The sequence below is a fragment of the Epinephelus lanceolatus genome, chromosome 21 (genome assembly GCF_041903045.1).
Source record: "Epinephelus lanceolatus isolate andai-2023 chromosome 21, ASM4190304v1, whole genome shotgun sequence".
NCBI classification, from domain to species: domain Eukaryota; kingdom Metazoa; phylum Chordata; class Actinopteri; order Perciformes; family Serranidae; genus Epinephelus; species Epinephelus lanceolatus.
This window is the reverse complement of record NC_135754.1, coordinates 6,091,326-6,116,734: the sequence shown is the minus strand read 5'-3', so window position 1 is coordinate 6,116,734 and position 25,409 is coordinate 6,091,326. Positions and strand designations below refer to the sequence as shown.

Below are 25,409 nucleotides of genomic sequence, written 5' to 3'. Positions count from 1 at the left end.
TATTTCGTATTTTGTATTGTTTTGCGTATCTGTAACTGTGTTTGTGAGTGAGAGTTTTAAAAGAATATTTTGTCTGTCTTTAAAATAATAAAATAGCCCCCCATTTGTACGTTAGTCATTTTTCTTTCGATTACTGAAATGTTAAACCACTAATCCTTAGCCATATTTTAAGTGTAACCCTTCACCATAACATACCACTAGTGTTTTTATCAGTAAAAATAGAACATTTTTCACATATAAAAAGCACAAATATGTTGAAATCTAGGCATATTCTGCCATCATAACTTGGCTCTCAGAATTCACCAGACTGATGCCTTTAAATAAAATAGATACAAAATTTTCTCCCGGGGGAGCATGCCCCCGGACCCCCCTACAGGGTTGGATGTAGTCTCCAAAAATCCTGTGCGAAACACTGATATACATATATATATGTACATATATATGTTATTGTTCAGGGGCCTCATTTATAAAGCTTGCTTACGCACAAAACGGGGCTTGAAAGTGGCGTACGCCACTTACCACGCAAAGGTTGTGATTTATAAAAATAAACTTGGTGGGAGAATGTGTGCACCTGTAAGCAAACTCTGAGTCATGCGTGCGCACATTTTGGAAGACACTGGGAAGTGGCGACGCAGACGACGAGGTGGAGAAGTGGAGTCAGATTTTTATTGATGTCTCACACAAATTTAATGTCACGCTATATCCACCTTAGATCCACGTTATCAATGAAATTAAATCCAGCAGCCTTATTTTGCGCTTGGAGTGAGTGATAATTGTTTCATAAAAACGTTGTAAAATCCAACTCAAATCCTGAATTGAAATTCTTTCTAAATACGTATTTAATCCGCACTGCCTCTAACGTCTCATTGTCCACTCTGTGAGCGCAGGAGGGGGAGAGGATGGCGCGACTGCATGGAATATATTTATTTATTTAGCTAAATATTTCCAGTGCATTTATCATGTCTCGAAATACAGCCATTAAGCACAACCATTACACTCATTTCGTCAGCCCTACTTAGACATGTGCTGTTCATGACAAAACCGGCATGAAGAAATGTGTTCGCCTATTACATTTTCAACTTTGAATTGTATTTCAAATTACAAGTTGTATTTTGGGACAGGGATACCACTGGTTCATGCTGTAATTCAGGCCGGGTGTCTGATCAGACCAATTGCCATAAACATATAAATACTGCGGTGACCCTCGTGCGTAATTGCGCAAGATGGCACTGGCACATACTCCTTTTTCCCTCCACGTTTAATAAATATGATTCTTCATGTCGCACATCAGTGTCAAACATCCTCAAATTTAAAAGCAACACATTAACTACATGTTGGTAAAGGAGTAATATTTGGTCTACCATTAGATCAGACAGTCCCACAGACACAGCTGACAGCATCAGCAGCGTTGATATGTTGCCACTTTTTTTCGCTTTCTTTTATTAGTGATCCCACTGCTGTGGCCACCAAATAAAATCTTTCTTCAGTCCTCCACCTCCCGTTAAAGGGTCTCTAGCTCAGTCTCGGAGAAATTCCGTTTTTTGGTTCGTTTCTCACCCGTCACCATGACTCACAACGAGAGAACACTCGCATGCCGACTTATTTATATGCAGATCACATTCATGAGGTGATTTGCATGACCATTTATGGTTGAACTAGGGCGTGTAGAGGGCAGAATATGAGGCGGATCTGGGTGCGCACAACTCCAGAAGGTCTGTGATTTATAAAGAGAACATTGCATGCAAGTGTGCGTGCGCACGGTTTTATAAATCAGATTATTTTTTGGCGCACACCATTTTCAGCTTTTGGGCACACATCAACTTTTAGTATGAATCCTAAGCACTCTTTTATAAATGAGGCCCCAGACTTAGATATTTGACCCTACTTGTATGTGCCTCTGTATCAAAAGGACTGGCCCTAGCTTGGCCCCCCCATTGAAACTGGCCTAGAACTGCCACTGCTCTCTGCCCTGTTAGCATGAGCTAACATAGCATAACGTCATCTCATCACCACTCATCATATTTTGTTGCTTGGGCAGAAGGCCCGCAGCAGTGGTTAACATCCAACACAGAGCTGTTAATCTCACACCAACACCAAAATGGCTCGACTCTGTCATTAAACCTGTTTATATTCATTGGATAGCATAAGCCATGTGATGTTAACAGTTAGCCGCCCTGTTACTGTGTGTGTGGGTGTGTGTGTGTGTGACAGAGAGAGGCAGTGGGGTGCGGGTGGGGGTTGGGGGGGGCTGAGCAGATCAAAACGCTGCCCGCAGCTCTACAATGAAATGTGATTTTAAAAGTTTTAAATTGTCACATTTGCGGCAAAGTTGCAGTGATCTGACAAAATTGCAAGGTCATGCAGAACTGACGGGGATTGGCTGAATTTGCATTAACTGTGGTGATCACAACATCGCAAAATCCCTAACTGAGATATGGATTGGAGAAGCATGTGTTGTAATACCCTTAAAAGGCCACAAAATGGCCAAAGTGTATAGGCAGTAAGCGACACTTTGTACAAGGACATACTGAGATCAATAAATCTAAATTAGATTGGTGTGGTGGATGTGCGTGTCATGGAAAAATGAACAAATAAAGAGTTAAATGATCAAGTTGTTTTTCATGTTATTTAATAAAGTGATAAAACAGAATAATAAGGGTTATAACAGAGTCGATCTTATTTCAGCTGAAACGTCAGAGCTTTGACACCTGGAATGTCCTCCATACGTCTGACAAAGAAGAACAGATTCAGTCACATCATATAATTAAAAGTTAGAAGAGAAGGAGTAAAAGGAAGGCCTCCCCTCTGCTGATAAGTGTTATCAAAAAGGAAATTTCTCACACAAATAAAATCTCTTCAAGGACACAGTTAACTTCAAGTACAATGCAGCCTTATACACAGACAGGAAGCAGAATATTACATGTCTATATATAGTAATGATGCATTTTGTTCCTACAAATGGTTAGTTTTAATCAATACCCTGATATAGCCACATGTTATCATATAAACTTACTGCAAGTGGCAAAGTCACTGAAGTGAGGTTTAACAGTAACAGGCAGACAACCAGTAGAGTAGTAATGTTATATTGATATAAGTAATCCATCTTTTAAATATCACCCTTACTGTTACTTCCATTTCTTATGTTGCCATTAATGTAATGTTTGCTGAAAAATGACGTAGCGTTACTGTAGCGAGAGCAGCCGCTCAGTGTACGGCTGAGAGGCAGAAGCTGCGGAGATAATCAGCATGCAGATCAACATATCTGTCATCTTAAGGCCAGTTCAGACCAAAGATTCCAGACACAACGAAACGGTTTCAGGACATAGAGAAAAGTTGCAGTGGTCTGAATGACTCAGCTGCATATCTGCTCAGGTCAGCTCATGCCATTGCAAAGGATTCAACCTGTTAAAAAATGTCAGGAGATGAGTTGTTTGCATGTGTGTGTGGATGTGGACATTTTCTAGTTTTAAAATCCGGCCCAGTTGAATTTTTAATTGGTTAGCCCTGTGTAAGGGCATCTAAACACCAGAATAGTTGAGTGCTCTGTTGATGCATCCATGTGCTCACTAGGGTTTGTTGTGCTGTTCAGCTTTACGTTACGTCGTGACGTACCCATTGCTGTAGAAATGTGGGTCTGATGCAGCCTTTAGGGGCTGTGCACATGCGTCGTCGTTAAGCACCTGGAAAACGCAAGATCGGGCACTGACTGCGACTTTTGTGCCTACTCTGCACCAACTTTTGAGAGTGCAGAGGCAGGTTGCGTTTGAAGTTGCTAAGCAACCTTAACAAGCACCATATCGTGGCCTATTTATCTGAAATCCTGAGAGCAGAGCTGATCTTCTTCCAGGAACTGTTTGTGTGTAGGCCCATTGTCAGTGAGACAGATATAAAGCTCAGTCATGTGTCGAGTGACAACCAATCACAGCCAACAGATTTTTCCCTTCATCCGTAAATATCAGTCTGTGATAAATATGGAGAAGTTGACCTTTTAATACAGGGCAACACGTAGCTTAATATCTGTCCCTTGGACAACAGGCCTACACACAAACAGCACCTGGAAGTGCTCAGGATTTCATATAAATAGGCTATGATACAGTGCTGGTTATGGTCGCTTAGCAACCTCAGGCGCAACCTGCCTCTGTGTGTTATCACTGTAAATAATGACAATTGCCATTTTCTTCTGTACTAGTCAAATGACCAATGCAAACAGTTCAAGTTCCTCTCTATTCATTCTATTTCCATGGGTGACACACAGAGACAGCAAGAAGAAGAGAAAGAGAGACTGAATGTTTGCACAAAATTCATAACAGGCGTCGCATAACTGAGTATCATTCTGTTATCATTGACATGTGATGGCCATTATCATGGCCAACAAATATCATTTTGAAAGATCATCTCTACACACTAATCACTCATCTAAGATGCAAAGGGCTAACGTCGGTGCAGCTACACAGCAAAAACCACATCCTGCTGCAGGCTTCAGATGAACATAACATGGCTTAAGTGACAAAGACAGAGGTCAAACATGCTGTACAGCATTGCAAATTGCACTTGAAGAGATTTCTGTGATGGTGACGTAGACCATCTTGTGTGAAATAAACCTTAACTGATTCTGGCTCAGAGGAAATATTCTTTGACACAATTCAGCTATCTCATATGTAACGCTTTATCTCAGCAGTCAGTATTAATGCATTTATGTGCTAACAGGACAGAGAATAGCATGCTTTCTGCTTTTAGTGTGGCAGCTGTTGGAACACGGGGTTGTGTTGGCCGCATAATATTGGCTTTCTGTACCAATACCAGTTCTCTATTTGGTACCTTGATATTAACTCCAAAAAATATCTAAGGCAAATAACTGATAACTCTGAATTTCCTAAGTCCCAAAAGAAAGATTTAGTGAGAAACATGCTGTCTTCACTTAGAGACTATTTTTTACAAAGGAGTACAGAATCTAATCTAATTCAATCAGCTTCTGAAAGAGAACAACAGAGAGACAAAGCTTGAAATATAGATGTTGCTGCAAAGCTACAAATTCTAAAGCTGTTAAAGGATGCTTCACACACAGCTGTACTCCCACAAAACAGAAGATCTATACAACCAGCACAGTTTCAAGGTGGACACCTAAGATTAGTGTCACCAATTCAGTATCTGACCAAATGTCTGCCCTTCTGTTCCTCAGATATGACGTTGAATAATGGCCCAAGAAGTGTTTTGACCTTCGACAATCAAATTCTAAAAAGTTTATTCTTCAGTCCAAGTGACGTTTGTGTCAAATTTGAAGAAATTCCCTCAAGGTGTTCTTGAGATATCATGTTCACAAGAATTAAATGGATGCACAGTCACAGTGGCCTTGACCTTTGACCACTAAAATCAAATCAGTTCATTTTTGACTCCAAGTTAACGTTTGTGCCAAATTTAAAGGAATTCCCTCAGTGTTCTTGAGATATTGTGTTCAGAAGAATGAGACAAACAAGGTCACAGTGCCCTTGACCTTTGACCTAGGGATGTTCCTGGCAGCTAATTTCCCTGTTGACCACTATGCTGTTTTAAAACTCCAGTCTACTCGAGCATTACTGCGGGGAGGGGGACTGCTGTCTGATGGCTCTGTAGCACCCACTAGTGGCAGGCGGCTGCATTACAGTTAAGCAGCCTTGTACATGAATAAAACACTAATTGGTTTAACCGACTAATATATCTGGTGCCGACTAGCAAGGGGACGGACGTTTCATCGTTAATATGTTCAATCGCATGCATCCCTACTTTGACCTATGACCACCAAATTCTAATCAAGTCATTCTTGAGTCTTGAGTGGATGCTTTTGTGCCAAATCTAGAAAAACACACGCAAGGCATTCATGAGATATCACGTTTGTGGGAATGTAGGGCTGGGAATCACTACTAGATACCTTTAAGGTATTGACCAAACTAACCCAGTACCAAGTATCAAAACTTCCCCATCAAACCATACTTGTATTCATTCATTTTTATACCCAGATTAAGAAAACAAAAAGACTTTTTGTATGGTTTTAATCACTGTCCATCACCCCAAGTGTTTAATGCAACTAAATGCTTCCATTCACATGATGGGTATCGAATGAAGTAGGAAAAAAGTATTAAAGGTATTAAATGAGGTACTCTATTGGAACCAGTATCACTTTAAGGGTACTGGTATTGGAACTGGTGTCGTAATTTTTTAAACAATACCCTGCCCTACAAGAATGGCACAGATGGTCAGACAGACAAATGGACATCCTGAAAACACAACGCCTCCAGCCACAGCTAGTGCCGGCACGACGGCATAAAAACAGTGTACAATACTGCAATTACAACAAAGTTACCTGGACAGATCAGTAAGGTTTTTAGGTATTTTATTTATAGGCTTTATATCTCATAAATCAAAATTCAACTCAGTCCAAAAAAGGGTCATGTCAGTATACATTTTGGGATTGAGAAAATCTTTAAGTGCCATTAAGATCAATGAGTATCAAATTTCAATGTACTCACTATGACCAGGTGTAGGTGTATTGACATTGTGCCAGAGGAGGGAGCTTGTGAGCGGCTGTAGTAGAATCAAATTCAGTTAATCCAATACAAATCTCTCTGTACATTTTCCTCATGTACCAAATTTTACTTCCTTTCTCTTTCTCAAAGCATGTGTGCATGTATGTGTGACTAAACACAGACTTACCTTAATGCCTCTGAGGGATGCAAATGCCTCCTGGCCAGGTCTCAGAGCAATGACGTCTCCTTCCACCAGCAGACTGACAGGCAGGTTAACCAACTGGGAGTCACGGTAAGTCCAGTGAAGGGACCACGATGGGGACGAGGGTGTGTACAGATCAGGGTACAGAGATGGAGACCATCGCACGTCACCCACACACCCTGACAGGTAGTCTGGAGTAACAGCAGCAGTTAGAGAGAGGAAGAGGGGAGCATTACAAGCATGAATATGGTGTCACTGAATGTCATGTAATTATTACCTATAAATGAAGAAAGAAGTAATATGTTGTATGGAAAATTGCAGAGCCCTCCTTGACCTGATTCAGTTTGGAAATATTTAACATTGTAATGAGATGCATCATCTCTTAAGAGACCGTGTAGGATTTAGGGGAATATATTGGCAGAAATTAAATATAATATAGTAATTATTTTCTTTAGTGTATAATAACCTTAAAGTTTGAATTGTTGTGTTCTCCCTAACTTACAATGAGCTGTTTATATCTACACAGGGAGCGGGTCTTCATTGGATTTATAACATGAAACTGCATTTTTTGACGTTTTACCAGTTAAAATCGCCGGGTCTGTTTCTTTAGGAGAGGAAGAGACCTCTGCGGTTATTTCGGCTCCCGATAAAAACTTCCTGAACAATGAACACTGAAGGAATTCTAACCGGCAGAAATTTTTAGCTGGTTGCAATCTGCAGTTCCCTGCTAGATACCACTGAATCCCTCTAAATCTTACACACTTCACCTTTAAATTCCTGTCAGTATGTGATCAGTGCTCTAGATACAACATGTGAGAGTTATGTGACACTGTCCAAACATTTAGTGCTAAAGACTGGAAACTGAAAAATCTATTTGTTCGTGCTGCATTGTTAACTTGCTTGCAACACTGTTCATGTACAAAAAAGTTCAAGAGTTTAAACAAAGAGAAGTGAAGCATTTCGAATCCATCCTTATATCCAGAGCTGTGTTACACCTAGCATTGGCTTTCACTGATGCCGATCAATCAAAAAATGCCTTGATCAGCCCTGATACCACCATCACATATCGACCCCAGACATCCCCAAAGTTGATAGTGCATTATGCAATCAACCATTTCACCAAATGGACAAGCTCAGATTCATTTCAAAATCCCTTGCAGAACACACATAGAGGAGGACTAGGGCTGGATGTCAAAATTCACTACTGCAGAAGATAGAACTTGGCATCCAAAAAGGACTGTGATGTGACTGCTGACTGTGACTGCTTTCAGGCAGTCTTAGGATGCAAAACAAGATACATGGTAGACGTTGTAGGTGAATTCATGGAAACACACTGAACATGATAAGGCGCACTGCGGCAGGACCCAGATGTGCCGATCACCTGCATCTCTCTACAACAACAACAACAGTTCCAGTGTGTCAGATTTAGGAGGATTTAGTGGCATCTAGTGGTGAAGACTGCAGATTGCAACCAGCTGAAACTTCTCCTGGTTAGAATTCCTTCAGTGTGCATTGTTTAGGAGGTTTTTACTGTGAGCTGAATTGTCTGCAGAGGTCTCCTCTCCCCCAGAGCAAAGAAACCAGCTGATTTAAACCAGTAAAACACTTGATAAAGCACTTTCATGTTACAAATCAGTGTTTTTTCAATGCTGCACATTGTGTAGGGGCTTCTAACTTAAGCAGCGTAAATGCCCCTATCTAGCGCCAGTGTTTGGTTTGTCCATTCTGGGCTACTGTAGAAACATGGCTGCAAACATGGCAATCTCCATAAACAAGGACTCACTCTTTATGTACATATAAACATTTCATCCAAAGGTAATGAAAAAAACGACCCTTATTTTCAGGTGATAATACACTAAATAAACATACTTATATTCCATTTCTCCCAATATATCCCCCTTAAACCTACACACTGGACCTTTAAGTAAAGAAGAGATGCAGGAATTATCCTTTACAGGAAGTACAAATTCCATAATTCCTCTATATTTCCAGTATTGAGTCAACAAGCCTGACTCACCGCTGAGCTGTGTGATGATGCCCTTGAGACGGCGGACCATCTCACTCCTCTTCAGCTGCTCCTGACGTCTGACCAGCAGCAGGTTTAGCAAGAAGAGAAGAAGGAGGGCTGCAGCGTTCACCAGCTCTATACCGGAACTGTGGAGATGCAGGACAGCAGAGTCAAACGTGACTAATTTAATGGAAATCCAACATTTCAGTCTTCAACAGGTCCAGCACAATTAGAGACACATTTCTAAATTACCTTGCATTGCTTATTTAAAAAAAAAAAAAAAAAAAGTTATGTGAAGTTAAACCAAATATTGTAAAACAGGGGTTTAAATTGATTCCCTCTAAGAAACCATCTCCTTTACACATAAAGCAAATGTATCCAAACTCAAACCAAGTTAGTGTTTTAATGGCTCAGTCACTGCTGGTCACTAAGTATACATATTTAATTAAATGGTATTTGACAGAAAAGAGAGCAGTCCAGACAAGTGTAAGATTGCTTTGGCACACAGCAAGAACAACGACAGCTGGTGTTTGCGTAGCTGGTGATTCATTAGAGTTTCTCACTTCTGTTCATCCTGGACATGCTGATTATTTATCATGGGAATAATTAAGTTAAGTGGTAAAGTAGAGGAGCAGTGATGCCCAGACTGAGAGAGAGAGAGAGAGAGAGAGAGAGAGAGAGAGAGAGAGAGAGAGAGAGAGAGAGAGAGAGAGAGAGACCTCCTGCGCCTGTTCTTTCTATCTGACAGCAGAATTTAATACGTGGCATTTCACAAATTTCAACATTTTCACATTTTGTCTGAGCCTAGTTTACCCTGAAAAGAATTTACTTTTATAACAATGGTGATGTAACTGTTGGATAACGTAGGCTCAGACACAATGGTGGTGTAACTGTTGTATAATGTAGCTTTAGACATGATGGTATGAGGAAACTGTGCACAGTGCAACGCCTTCTCAACACGCTGATAGTTGTCTTAGCATAGACCACAGATCTTACAGAAGCTTTAGGAAGAAAGAAATCATGTCCGAAAGTGAAATAAGAGCAAATCCAGAACAGTTCTCTCCTGACATAAATAATAAATGACTGCACAAAGATTTTTATTGATGCTGCACGTACAGTATTATTAATGTTCCAGAACAGGACGGTTCAGCTAAAAGAGGGCACCTACCTGCCCTTTGGCTGGCTGCCATGGCAACAGAAGAGTCCCAGCACCACCAGTAGAGTGAGGGCAGCTCCCGGCCAATGGAGGCAGGAGTGACGGTTGCTATGGTAAAGGAAGCTATTCACCCACTGCTCCTATGAAAACATGACAAAACAACAAGGCATAAGCCAAACAATATGCAGTGTGTTATGTAAGGCATTAGACATGTGACGGATATATTTAGAAGAATGATCAAGGATGTGTAGCTATTAGTGGATGGGATCAGGGCCATGTGGAACACACTGCTTTCTGTGTGTCTTGTGTTCTTGTGTTTTCACACTCTGGAGGACAAGAAATCCTCACAAGGATGTAATGATGCAAAACTCTTATTTTGCTTGTTTAGCTAATGAGGGTGTAGGGTTAGATTTAGTAATAATAAACATTATGTTTGGGTCAGGGCTCAACACTAACCAGGCTGGCAAGCAAGGGTTAGTTTTTAGTTGCCGAACCAGAAAATACAGTTGCCGTTTTTTTTCTGAACCATTTTTCTACTGTATTCTTTGAGTAAATACGATACCATTCTTGCACTTAATAATGAAAATGTGACATAATAGAATGTCTGTAATGAACATGACTAAATGACAGGGCTGGATGAACCTGCAGGCAGCAGGCATCATCAGAAAATTGATACTCATGTTGGATGTGATCCATACAAAATGAAGAAAAGTAATTTTTTCCACAACTTGAAAGATTTGCCAAGATCATCGTTACAAATGACCTCGTCCTCCAGATCTCCCAACAGTAGTGATGTTACACGGTGAGCCAATGAAAGCATAAAAGAGTCTAGTGGACTATAATAATTTTGTGCGCAGCTTGGTCCATGACTGAAACAACCACGTGAGTAAACGTATTTGTATATAACTGTCTTTTAAGCCCAGTTCAGACCAATGATTTGCGATAAGATGAGTTGAAACAAGCAACTACTTGCAATGCGCCATTCTGCAATGCTCTAAAAACCTGCTGATTCACACCAATGCAACTAGATTAGACACAGTATCCTCTTTATGCTACAACTCTCTGTACTTCTGTTCTCATTTCCAGCTTTTCAGGCTATTTTGTGGCTGAATATATTTTGTAGCTTCAGGTCAGGATAGTGATAGTGAGATACTGGCTGTAGTTGCCTTTCTGGTAGTGATGAAACAAAACGAGCATCAGATGGATTATTTTTATAACAAATCGCCACAATAATATAAATAACCAGCGTCAATTCATAAGTCGATGAGAATGTGTGTGTGGGAGATGAATGAACACATCCAGCGAGAAGCAGCGACCCACTGTAAGGATAGAAACAGAGCCCTCGGCGGAGACGGAGAACCTGCCACAGCAAGTGAACGCACCGTCTGTGGTCATTTTTAATTGAACAGTGGACTTCACTACCAGCCAATTGGCTGTAGAAACAGGTGACGTGCTTTACATTCTAAAACCAGCTGCCGGCGATTTGACCAGCAGAGTTGCAGCCGGCTTAAGTCGAGCTCAGACCAACCTGTTCACAATGCTGCAACTTTTCTCTGCAACGTTCTAAAATGGTTTCATCTCGTAACAAATCTTTGGTTTGAACTGGACTTCATATTTCAACTCTGTCAGGCTAAAAGGTATCTAATTTAGATAACATTTGCCTACTAGGTGAACCATTCCCAGAGGTCTGGTAAAAGGGTATTAAAAATCTGAGTCGTGGCTAAAAACAGTGAGTAGTAATTGCATCCAACTTGAGACGTGTTTAAAACAACACTTTTACGTTAATGTATGACATTAGTTTACTCCGATCCTCCTGACTGAAAATGGAGGTTTTGGATCCACACCTGCTACTGTTTCTTAGTACCTTTTTCTTAGCTTCTCTCATACGTCCTACTATTTTAGGGACTTAAAGTGGACCTTGTTATTGCCAATTTGATTGATTGGAACAGCTGTAAACAGCACAAATCATAGCCATTTCTGAAGTGTTGGTAGCCCTTGCCCTCCATCTGCACAGTGCGCCAATACATAAAGTCATATGCAAAGAAGCTATATGCTTTGCCATTGTCTCCAAAAGAGATGCCTTTGCATACATCAGTAAGCAGCACTGTCTGTTTCTGACTCTAACAGCAAGACTTAAATATCACTAATGCAACAAACACTAGAAATGTATTTTTTTTGGGGGGTGCATGTTTTGCTGTCCCTATTTCTATATGTTAAAAAGTGGCTGACACTGATGGCAACCAAAGGCCAAGTACTGGTTTGCCAATGTGTAAAAATGGTTGTCAGTGGCAACTGGCAACTGGCAACTGGTTACTGTTTTGAGCCCTGAAGAGATTTAAGTTTAGGGAGTGACTGTATTTAACTGAAAACCAATGATATGAATGTGTATGTAGAAATGTGTGTGTGTACCTGTGCAGAGGCTCGTCTGCGTGCAGCCCTCTGGTGCTGCTCCAGCAGGCTGCTGAGCTGGTCCCGTAGCTTCACCAGAGCCTGGCCGGTTGACAGGCCCAGAGCCACAGCATCCTCCTCCTGCAGCAACACATACAACAACCCTTTATCCTCCCCACAAAAATGAGGTATGATCAATTTGGCTGACAAGATAAGCCCAGGTACTTTGCTCAATACAATGATCATGATTTGCACGAAATAACTCGATATTAGACGATTTCTTTGAATAATTTACAATAGCAATTTTCATAAAATTTTAACAGCATTGTTCTATGACCCAATGACACAGCCATTCTTGCATAACTGAGGTGAGAGCTGTGTGTGTGTACTCAGGTTTTCTGCAGAGTTCACCAAGTTAAATTTAAGACTTATTAAGACCTTTAACACCATGTTAAATGCAATTTAAGGGCCCTGACACACCAAGCCAAGGTTCAGCAGTTGGTCAATGTCGATACAATCTCCATAAATTATACATTTGGTAGTATCAAAAGTACCAAAGCTATAAGGCAAACAGATCCACCAACAGATTTTCGACCCAGAGGTATTGTATTAACCCTATGGGCCCGAACGACGCACAGTGCATCCAAATTCACACCTGTTCTTTATTGATTTTCTCCGCAACCGTGCGTCATAGCCACGCATATCACGTGAAACAGCAGAGTCGTAGCTTTCCGACAAGCACTTGTCAGTAGTCCAATGTTTTCACAGTGAAAAACAATGATAAAGTTACACTAAAATTATGTATAACAAAGCTTTCATGCAGCTTTGCACACACATTACTCTTGGATGGATTACTCGTGAATGCAGGGTCGCACAGAAATGCCACGCATATCACATGAAAGCGCAGGACCAGAGCTTTCCAGTGATACCAAATACTTCATTGTGCTGTCATCCCATCACGCTATATTTCCAGATCAATTGGCTACAAAATAAAAACCTGACAAATTTCTTTACAATCCATTATACAGATCTTGTTATCAGTCACTTCATATAGTGAGGAATAATATTATTACTATTTTTCTATTATCTTAGATGTAATTATTGCATGTTTCCTTCGGTTTTTGACTTGTGAATGAGTCAATAGAATTTCTTGCAATAATGAAAAAATACTGGCAATTATGTCCACCTGGCACAAACCACATGTTTTGGACAGCTGTGAAGTGTCAGAATGTCCCAGCATAATGGTTCTTATATTGCCAGATTCCAGAGAGTCTCCCCTCTTCATAAATGGTAGAATATGTCAACTTCCAACTTGCTATGGTGAGATACATGTAAAAATGTAAGAATTTAGTAACATGGATTTATTTTTTTCATTGATATGAAAATTAATATAAAATACAGGCACATAGAAGGACATGTATATGGACATCCTTTATAATGACTGTGATATGAGCTTAAAAGTAAAGGCAGGAAAAATACTCCAGAAAGGCCTAGGGCCCGAAGGGTTAAAATGTGTTGGTATGTGTTCAGTGTTTCCCACAGAATTAGAATCTATACCCCCCCTCTTATCTAATTTGGGAGGTTTTTGTGGCTCCGTGAACGCAGCACACTCGGAACTCCTCATGAGTTAATTTTTTTCCTCAGCAGCAGTTTGTGGAGTTTTAATCGCGCAGTGGATAACAGATCGGTCGATCCAATCAGATCAGATCCACGGAGGAGCAGCTGCTGCAGAAGCAAACTTGAAGACCCAGTGCAATTAACAATCGAGTTTCACTCATCTTTGTTGGTCTGTGCCTGGAGTATGCCCCGCATTGCAAGCCTAAATGGGCACTTTTGTCAAGTCATGTTGACAAACCACATAGGCCTATCAGCTGTGTGCTTGAGATCAGTCTAGAGACGTAACATCTGAAAAGATGGGGAAGTACTTCCTGCATTTGTAATGTTACTTTCTAAAACAGAAAACACACGTTTTACATTGTGATATTTACTGGAAATAACATAAAATATAGACAACAGCAAGTAATCTAGCTTGTTATTATCGATGGTCATTTCCAGCTTTCCAGAAACTTTCAGCTCCTTGGCAAACTCCCTAAAGTGCTGTTGGCTATATTTTAGGTTATTTCCAGTAAATATCACAATATAAAATGCGTGTTTTCTGTTTTAAAAAGTAATGTTACAAATGTAAGAAGAAAGCAAGTACTCACCCATCTTTTAAATAGTTACACCTCTAGTCTGATCTCAAGTACACAGCTGATAAGCCTTCATGGTTTGGTTACATGACGTGACAATATTCAATGTATTCAGTGTGGACAGAGAGCTCTGAGGTTATGTGATGCAACGTTATAATCGTCAGCTGCTCATTTACTGTCAGGACATTATGTTCCAACTCAGGAGCAACTGCTGAGTCATGTGCGTAAAATTCAGTATACCTGTCCGGGTCTAATATCAGACCAGTTGTAAAAATTTTACACTGGCTCAAACCTTGCACTTGTCACTGTCTCTTTTTACCCAGTCGTCCAATAACGGTGGAGGAGGGGTGGGACAAATAGCCTGCCACACACAACTAATGCAACAACAATGGAGGAGAAATGTTAATATGCTGTAGGCCATGTGAAAATATATCAAAATCATTAACTCACACAAACCAGTACTTTGTGTTCCAGGCGGATCATCATAAAATTTAATTTAATTTAATGAACAAATTTCTGATATTGCGACATGCCTACTTCCTACTACATAAGAAAAGAAAAGAATGTGATTATAATAGAGAGGGAAACAGTGTCATGTGTAATGTTAGTGGGAAAGCAACCTTTCCCACTCTCCATGTCACTGTGAGGATGTGTGTGTCTGCAAAGGACTGCACATACGCAAACAGAAAGACTTACACAAATATGAAAACTCACACGCACACACACACAGGGTTCAGCTTCCAGGCTCTACATCCCACACAGGCAAGCTATAAATATCTTCCCATTTCCCCAGAGTAACAAAGCCTCAACAAAAATCCTCCAGACAGACGTAAGCACGCAGAGACAGCCTTAGTAAAGCAGAGCATGCCTACAACCTGGGAAGGATCTAGATTGACCATGGATGCCCACTAACAAATCAAGAGCATTACATCAACGAGCAAACACTAGTACTGACAGTAAAAGCTTTGCCATATCTGACAGACACTGTCACTCACCCAAACAAGCAACTGACAGGATTGTTACATTTGTTTAGCCTTCACTGAGGAGACTGTGTTCCACTACAGACAGACAGACAGACAGACAGAAACGAGCAAGACAACTTACACTGCTCTTCTTCCTGAGGAAGATCCCCTCTCTTATCTTCAACACCATGACGGCCCTGCTCTGCCTGCTCTGCTTCACTAAAATCTGTATCACTGCTGCTGAGCTACAAGGGCAATATCCAACGACAGCCGAGCTACGTGATGAGAATCATTACGTTTCAGAAACTAGTTGTCAAGATGTGAATGAAGTCCTAACCGGAGCCTGCTCATGTCTACAGTCAGGAGAGAACTGGAGATGCTGCAAAACCTCACCCAAATTTCCCTCGTCACTGAGCTGCAGACAACAGAGCCCAGCATCAGAACACGCTGCCAGCTGGACTTTAATTCAAAAACACCAAGTCTGGGTGCCTTTCTGGCATGAACCAAGCCTCATTCAGTTCAATTCAGTTCAGCAGCTGGCTGGGAAACTAAGCAACAAAACCCCGACTACAGAGAGGGAAAGGGTGGGCTGAGAGAGGCCAGACATAGTGGGGAGGGGGGGCTCTTTTGATGTGAGGAACAATGCCAGCCAGCCCTGTATAACCCTGGTTACCCTATTTTTCACTCTTGCCGGCTTTGCATATTTTGCAATGATGCAGGGATGCACACAGAGAAGCTATAGAGAGAAATGGTAGAGAAGGTACAACAAAAAAAATCCCAACCACAATTAGAATTGGAATTAAGCCAACATGGACAGGAAGTCTTTTGAGTGTTCATAAAATTACTAATCATAACATCTACAGCTTCATGGCAACAGGGCAACGCTGCACAAACTGCAGCCTTTAAAATGATCAACAATGAATCCATAACTCTCTCAACAAAAACAAAACATTCTAACCCTCATGAAGGGAGGATTTATTGTAAAACTGTTGTATTAGACAATGTTAGTTTTAGCTAGGCATAGTTTTAAAAAAGCGTAGCCAGCATTTATTCGGTCACAATTTAATTATAATAAATCCTTTTTTTCCTCATATTGACACCTCCAGTAGTTTTTTCCAGGAGGGATAAAATGTGTGTACTGGGTGATGCTGTGATTTGATTGGGACAAAATCTGTGTGAACGGCAGGCACTTAAAATAAAAACTTACTAATAAATAAGAACTTAAAATGATGAAAAATATACATTAGAGGCCTGTTTTTTCTGACCAACATACTTAAACCCAAAGATATTCAATTTACTATAATATAAGGCAAAGACAAAAAGCCAGTTGAAACTTTTGAGAAGCTGAAACCAATTAAGGTCAGTATTTTTGAGCCTGAACCCTGTTTCCCATGTTTTTGTGTCTAAGTGACTAACTTCTTTGTTAAAGTATAAGATCTTTTTTCCAGCACCAGAACCAGCCTCAAAATCCCTACTGCCAGACTGTATTTAAATAAACAGTCATTAGATCATTGTAAAATACGCTTGATTTAAAGTTGACGGAAAAAAGTAACCCTCCATCTTGGCCCGTCCTTCCACTGTTTCAACCACAGACTGTAATAAAGATGGCCAACATATCAACTCCCAAAACATGAAGCCAAAACTTGTCGTTCGCCCCTGGTGGCCGGCTGCAGCACAGGTCATAAACCCCACCCGCTCCACGTTCGCAGACGGGACATGGGCAAAACTAAAACGCCAATAAATTTTTAGGTAGTTCTTATCACACTGATGATTGTTCAAGTGTTCATTTTTGTAATAAGTTTGGTTTTAATCAGTAATTTGATGCTATAAAAAAGGGAGTTTAGTTGACAGGGACCATGTACAGAACAGGTTCTATACCAGTTAGCTGAATAGCTAATTTGCATCTGTGGTTTAATGTCATGATTGACAGGTGTGTTTGCCAAACAGTGCTTCACGATCAACAGCACTGCTCGGGATTGTTTGGCGGCAGCAGATGGGACATGGGTCAAACTAAAAACTCAATGTACACATCAAATAATTTTTTTCCAAAGATAGCTTCTATCATTTTAGGTAGTTCTTTTCACTCTGATGTTGGTGTTTATTTTTCTGATAAGTTTGGTTATAACTAGAACGTTGATGTTAAAAAGCAAGGGGGATTAGGCTCATGATTGATAGTTAAGTGTGCCAATCAGTGTGCTTGCTATCAATGGCACGATTGGCAGGGCAGGTAAATGTGCAGGAACTAGATACCAGCAGAGATTACTACTGCGTAGACACTGACTCTAGATGACTTCACCAGCGAAAGATGGCAGCAGCCATATCCGGGAGATTTTGTCTCCATTTTTGTGCAGAGGGAGTGAGTGGAGAGGCTTCATCTTTTTTTATATCTATATACATTCTGTGGTTTGAACAATTACCAACTCTGGTTTGGTTGAAATAAACTCTTAACAGGCACAGTATCGCAAAATTTTACATGACAGTATTGTACTGATACACCACGCCGAGTACAGATATTTTTATCATATAAATGATTGACATCACGATGACTTACATATGGTGATAGTATAATAAAATTTGGCCTCTGGTGATTTCCACCCCAACTATACATGTTGAAGTTACTGTTTAAATAACTTAAGTCTGGCAGGTTTCGCAATGGTTATTTTGGGGCTGTTTCTAACAAAATGGATCTTTCTCTTTAAAAATGGTCTCTCTATGAAGGGGTCCTTTCCATAATGTTATCAGACACTTAGAATAACAACATGAGTCTGTCAGTGACAAAAATACTTTTAGTGTACTAAACTGACGGTGCGAACATGCCACGAGTGGTTAAACTGCAGCCTGTTTCATTGCTACAAGCTGCAGCACTCTCCCTCAGTACTGAAAAAATTGTTTTAAATTGTTCCCATTAGACACTTAGACAAAACATGGTAAAATACCAACTTATCCTTTAATAATTGGCTATAACAGATTATATAGGAATATAGTATATATTGCCTGACACATAATGAGAGTAGAAATCAAATTTCAGTTCAACAAGAAGAAAGAGGTAATAAACAGATGCCTCTCCAGAACTTGCCTGAGTATATATTGAAAGCAACTCTCAAACAATCGCCACGCAATCAATAGACGATCTTTTAAAACTATTAGTGTGTATCACAGCTTGTCAGTTTGGGGTTATCAGAAAAGTAGTAAATCATGATACAGTGTCAGAGTCTTCTCTCTAACCCAGTAAACAAGAACCACTCGAAGGCATCGTTAGTCCAATGCTTTTCCAATTAAATTACGAGAACAGTTGTTCTTCACGCTTCAATTACAAACTATTCAAAATGTATCACTTATCCATCTCACCATAAATAGAAATATGAATTCAAACTGGTACATTCACTGTGTCAATCAACACTATGTTATGTACATCATATGTGTAAAAAGAAAGGTCGACTCTACCTCTAAGACTTCCAGGACATTCATGTGTCCTTTAAAGGGAGGGCAGCTACATGCTGTACCCTTATGAGGTAATGATTATATAACACAACACAGCACACATAGGTGGGAACACTGAAATAGAAGAGGTAGAAAGCGTTTCTTTGAGCCTCTTGAGCAATAGGTCAGCAGCGGGCACGTTTTTGTTCCCACTGCTCAGTTGTGAAATGCCTCTCCTACGCATCTATGTTTAACTTAACAGGTTTGATCATTTGACCCTTCAGATGGCTTTAACTGCAATGACCAAAAGTGATCAAGGACAGCGAGAATTCAAGTGGGAAAGTCGATATGAAAAAATGTGAAGTGATGCTGTTTTTCACAATGTGGGCCAAAAAAAGTAGGGCTGTCAGGGTTAACGCGTTAATCGCACTGCAATTAAGGTCCATACTTAACAGGTTTTGGTTTTTTTTAAGTCATGTTAATCACATGCTTTTATGTTGTCCCTTTGACACACCCCAGTCAAGCCCCTGCAGCGGCCTCCTGCTTCCTGTGCAGCAGTGATAGGAAATAATGACACCACTGCGTTTTTGAATGGCTCCTTTTTTTTGAAAACTCCCAGACAGCTCAGTTGACCAGTCAAAAGTAATATGCACTTTATGTTAAACCAAATTAAAATATCACAGATGTACTTAAAGTTTGAGCTACCACTTACAAGCTAAGTACACAGCTACAGCTGATCAAACCGATGTCAACAGGCAACCTCATCGCCAAAGCCCGCAATTCACTATTTTCTAGTGTGTGAATTGACACAGACCTGTGGATCAAACTAAATCAGAGAAGGTAACTACACCACTTGCTCAATGGGTGGGAAATGAGTGCAGGCCAGTCAACATCGTGGAAGATGTCAGCAACCCTGCAACCATCTCATCGACCCTGCCTGGCTGCGCTCTCTCTCAGTCTCTGCCCGCTGCCCTCTGCCTTGACACTGCCCTCTCTCTCTCATGCTGTGTGTGTGAGACAGAGTCACTTGTATGTTTGAGGTGAGTGTTAATGAGTGAGGTGAATCAACGGCGCATTGCTGGTCTTCATGGTAGTCGTAGGCTAGTCTATCGTGGGACTGTGAGGCAGCACCTGGATGTGTTTATAGAAATGCAGCCTGACGGTATAGACATTACATTCATCAGATGTATAAAACGCAGACAAATTCATCTGTAGTGTAGGGTTATATGTGGGCCAGGGCATTGAGGGTAGGCTAATTTTCTTCCTCTTTTTTACAGCCCAGTGTTGGCAGGTATGAAGATCACACTGTTAAAGCTAACAGAAGTGAACTGCAGAGGAAGTTACATTGCAAAATTTGGTCCATAATCAGTGACACTGACAGGACATTTGAAAGGACACTTCACCGACTTTCAACTAGCTTTGTATCATAACAATGTGGGTGATGTGTGTAAATTAACTGTGGTAAACTTCCCTCCATCTAGTACCTAGATCTCCTCACCCCCCCCAGCCACTCTTCGGCTGTTGCTTGAAGGACAGGCTGTACTTCCTCATTTTCATATAGCTCACCACCCATGCTGCCACCACTGACACAGACCTGCCTCTCTCTTCCCCTCTCAAACTCAGACTAAACTCTGATCAAACCCTAAAACTAGGCAATGCTAATAAAATATAAACAAAGATTCTGTTACTGCACTGCCCATTTCTCGCCTAAAATGTTCTTTAGAAACATATTTTAGTGTCCTCTTTTGTGAACAGGAAGTACGCACCATACTGTTTCCTGCACAGTGAAAACGGCAGCTGAAAATAATGAGCTCAAACAGTAAACCTAGACAACACTGATCAAATAGAAACCAAGATTCTGTTACTGCATTGTCTATTTCTTGCCGTAAATGTTTTCAGAAACATGTTTTAGCTAACTGTATTATGAGATTGTTTGTTGCCAGTCAGCAGCCATTGTGTCAAACAGACAAGTTCACATAACATCACCCACCAGTGGAAGCCTTTATTGGTCCATTGTAATCATGTCTTTCTACTTCATAAACAGCTGAGTTTTATGAAAAGACCATCTTTCCAGTGGTGAGATACTTCTCAAACAATGCAGGTCTTTGGTGTCCATCAGTGTTTGTGTCTCACAGTGGAATCTAAGACCATTTCTGGTGGACAATTAGGTTTTTCTCTCACATGGGTCAAACTGTATAACCTATGAAATGGTCAATAGTCTTGTTTTGTCCAACTAACAGATCAAAGCCTTTGGGACTGGGAAAACACACTTTAGTGGACATAGGGCCTGACAATATTCAATTTAATGCCACATATGACAAAAACAGCTGAAAAAATATATAAAAAACAACTCATCAATTATTAGAATAGTTTTCAATTCATATTCTCTTTATGAACCGACTTATTTTTGCAGCTCTACTTTCATGATTGCCAGCGCTCAATGCCAGTGTCCCAAATCACAATGTAAAGGGGGCTTTAGGCAATATTCCTGTTTAAACAACTGCTCTTTCAGAAATTAAGCTAATGTTTCCCTGAAGAGTACCACAAAAACTTGGGCATGAACCTCTGCTAGGAGACACCGCAGCATAGCTAAGCACTTCCCTCAGAGCAGTCTAAATCCCAGGGGTCCTATCTGCTCAGTAAACAGCTCTCCACCTCAGGGACAGTTAGATAGCATAGGCAGATGCTGAGCTAAGCCACCAAACTCACCTGCTTCTTATCCTGCTGCTCCATGGCAACCACAGCCACTCAACATGCTCCGCTCCTTAACCAGCCAATGGCACCCAGCAGAGCCTTGTCAGTGCCGCTCTGCAATGTCCGAATGTGGACGCTGCACACCGGAGGTTCTCGGCCGGATTGTTCTCAGCCCGCTGGCTGCGGAAGCTGCAGACAAAGTAATTCAGATTTGGACGGAGGAAGATGTAGAAGGCAGGCGGGTGTAGCCTTGGTCCCCCACCTGGCAACACCTCCTGCCCCACCTCTTCTGCCAGTGTGGCAGAAGGCACGCCCACACCTGCAGGGACCAGCAGAGAGAAGCGGGTAACTGTGGGATTTGGGGTTTTGTATGGAGATTTAATTGCTGCTCAGGTGCAGCACAGGGATCCTCTTCTTAACATTCATGTAGAGGTCTGTAGATGAATGACAAAGTACAAGAATCAGTTAAAAAGCAAGTCAAACTGGAATGACACATAGTTGACCTACACTGCACAAATGTAGACCAGGTTAAATTCAGACATTAGTTTTTAAAAACCATCATGGTTGGCAGGCTTTGCTATTTCCACATTAGTTCAAGCTGCGTGGTTAGCTTCAATGCTCATGTTGTATGGTGTTGGGGCTACAGCAAAGGCACCCAGATGTTAGCATAATAGCTCTATTGAAAAACAGGCCCTGAATCTACTGACACCAGGCTCACCACTCACTCTGACCACATAAGCAGCTTCCTCTGGCACAAAAACCCAAATGAACTCCAGAGTCAGCAGTCTCCATTGGCAAACAGTTGACAGTGCTCAGCCAAACAGAAGAGAAAAGAGCCAGACAAACTGAAAGGTGAGAGGGGGTACTGACTATAAAGTAACACTGTTCGAGTAAGATTAAACCCAATACACTCAGAAGCGGAGGTAGTGCAAAGTCAAACAGGATTCAAGTGTCTGAGTAGGTCATGACAGTGTGATAGCAGGACTCTCAAACTGAAGCAGATAAAGAGAACTCAGCTGTGATTCATTTTGTTAATGAGGCCTGTGCCTTTCCTACTGTGACATGTCAAAATGTTTTCAGTAAAAGGGCCAATCAATGTTTTAAAGTCACCTGAAGTGACATGCTCACTGACAGGAAATGGCATAACTTTCAGTTTGGGATGCTTCTTATCCTCAGCTTAATTCTCCCTTTACCTGGAATACCTGAACCTGGAATAACTATGTGGTGCCAAAGCAGGTGTTTCCAGTTCTGACAACAAATGTTACCGCTACTACTATCCCTGTTTAGAACTGCCACCCAATTACTGCGTGGGTGAGATACAATCACAAATAAGTCTACTACTAGCTAAGTAAATATAGCGAGTTAATCCTCGTCAGATGAGCTCAACGACTTTAAATTGATTTCTACACTTTCACCCTGCAGGCCGCAGTGCTGGGAGAAAGTGTAGAAGTTACCTTTAGCTGCTGTCAGAAATGTGATACATCATTTAAAATTGTGACACTGAAGTTTAAAGGGAGCTACGCCTTTTTTTCAAAATTCATACATGTTTTTCCCCTGGTCTATGACAATAGACAGGTTTTTTTGTACTTTTAAGTAAGTAAAATGTATTTATATAGGTTAGCGTTTTTCACTGACAAAGGTAACAAAGTGCTTTTAAAGGGCAGGTAACAATATCAAAGAATAAAACACAGAAGATAAAGTGACTACCCGGAACATGTAATTAAAAGTGCAAAACTGTTTGGACAATACATAATTAAAAAAAAACAGTACATAACAAGAATACCCAAAATAATGAAAATACAGAGCAAATGCATACAGTTTACCCAAATGCCTTTCTAAACAGGTGTGACTTAAGCTGGCTTTTAAAAGAAACCATAGACTCAGCAGACTGTAAGAGTGCAGGCAGAGCATTTTAATTTAAATATGGTTGCAGGGTGCACAAGAGTGCATAAAAATGTAGGGATGCCTGATAATGGATTTTTGTCAATATCCGATATGCAGATATTTTCAAACTCATTTTGGCCAAATGCCGATGCTGATACCAATAAATGCACATATGTTTTCCACCCAATTGCAGAGAGCATCAAATCTGTCCTGTAGTGGCACTGGCATATCATTATGCCTACTCTTATTGTGATAGCCCTTGTAGCAGATGCAGACATAAAATACATTACTTTTCAAATTGTACACTGGGCAAAAAAATAAAACTACTTAAACTCAGGTTACATGTAAAACATGCCATACTTATTTTTGTGAAACATTTTCAATGAAAATCTTTAAAGGGCTTGGATGATGGTCTTCCTAAGACAGTCCTGACAATAGCCAAAACCAGGGCAAATCTGACCTATTAAAACTAATTGAAGTTGCATAATTAAAACGCCATCTCACTGGCCTGTGAGATCAGCAAAAATGTTAATTTTAGGCTGATTCTGATATTTCTTTCTAAAGCTGTAATCTGCCAATTCCTATAAAAAAAAAAACATTTAAATAGAGCTTGTTAATCAAAATAAGTGCCAGAGGAGGGCCCTGATCTCGGTGGCACCGCTGCCTTTGGCCCCTGGCCTCCTGTCATTTTTCAAAAGTCACCCATGGGCAAAGTAAGTTGAGTATCCCTGTCATAGGGTATAAAATCTGGAGCAGCTCCATAGACAATGAATGGTGAAAGATGTTCTACATGACACTGCGAGCACCCAGGGTAATGTTCTGAGTAAATGGGTACATTTTTTGTTTCAGAGTTGAGAACACTACCATAAGAATAAAGCTCATTTAGATAAAAAAGAAAACAACATTCAGTCTCCCATTCATCTGTCTATAGAGCAGCTCCAGACTTTATATTTGATGACATCACAGGTTTGAACCTCGCCTCTGGTTTCTGGCTTTGAGAGAGAGTAGCTCATGTTGACCAATATTGATTGAACTTTCCTGGGCCAGAGGAATAACATATTTTATTCTGAATTTAGGTGGTGTTCCCCCTTAAGTTGATAATGTTCATGCACTGACGTTAGGCTAAAAATTACAAGATTTCAACAGCTCACACTGACGAAACAGCCCACTAATTAACGTTACGTTGTTACTGTGTATGAAATTACAAGTGGAGCAAAACATCAGCGCTAAAGTTGCCTCAAAGGTCTGAAACGACAGCTCTTGCCGCCTGGGTGTGACGTCTTTAAGTCTGTATCCATAATTTGACAACATATCGTAAAACATGTTTGCTATGAGTGGAACCTCAATGCTAAAAACATTTAGCGTTAAAGAGTTTGTTAGCGTCCTCTCCATACAGAATGGCTGGCACCCCGGCTAACGTTAGACGTCCTCTTACCTTGATGTGAAAGGCATATGCTAACACAACAGAGGATTCGACCTAACTTGACTTTACGCTGTTGCAGTATTTTCTGTAACAACCCAGCCAGTAAATGTACAGTATTGGTCTGCAAACTCACCCCGTAATTTTAAGGTCGTCGTTGTTATCCTTTTAAAATTACGATTTTCTCTCAGATACAAATGCACTTGTGAGCCTTCACAGTACCGCAGCAGCCATGTTGGGGAGCGTTTTGCATGGAAGAAGGAATGATGTGTTGTAATTGGTCGGCGCCAGAGCAGTCTATCCTCTGATTTGCTGAGACCAAAACATAGTTAATGTTCTATTTTGAAATAGGAAACCTCAAAGCTTTACCTCGGAGACGCTACCAATTCATGACACTCAAAGTCGTATTGAGTTAAAAACAGATATTACGACAATAACCAAATGATGATATAATGAAATAAAATAATAATTATGAGCACTACCATAACAAATAATTACAGGTTAGAACTTTAAACCTGTCATATACAGCAAAGTAGGTGTCAGGGTGTCACAGTCTGTTAATCTCCAGCAGCTTGTCACGTCACCG

At 40.7% G+C, this 25,409-nt stretch overlaps 1 protein-coding gene across 6 annotated transcripts in view; it reads right to left on the bottom strand.

Moving 5' to 3' along the window:
* The window catches only part of tmem94 (transmembrane protein 94), a 51,579-nt gene extending 26,495 nt beyond the window's left edge, over window positions 1-25,084 (bottom strand). For 2 of the 6 annotated variants that reach the window (XM_078163137.1, XM_033611164.2), the window contains exons 1-6: window positions 24,960-25,084; window positions 21,535-21,953; window positions 12,276-12,395; window positions 9,879-10,006; window positions 8,720-8,856; window positions 6,688-6,893 (exon numbers count right to left, since the gene is read on the bottom strand). In XM_078163137.1, coding sequence (XP_078019263.1) covers window positions 6,688-6,893; window positions 8,720-8,856; window positions 9,879-10,006; window positions 12,276-12,395; window positions 21,535-21,558 — 615 coding nt within the window. In that variant the 5' untranslated portion in view covers window positions 21,559-21,953; window positions 24,960-25,084. Of the gene's footprint in view, window positions 1-6,687; window positions 6,894-8,719; window positions 8,857-9,878; window positions 10,007-12,275; window positions 12,396-15,547; window positions 15,743-21,534; window positions 21,954-24,959 lie in introns of those variants that run through there. The other 4 variants (XM_078163135.1, XM_033611163.2, XM_078163138.1 and 1 more) reach the window with 3 other exon arrangements.
* Window positions 25,085-25,409: the final 325 nt, after the last annotated feature.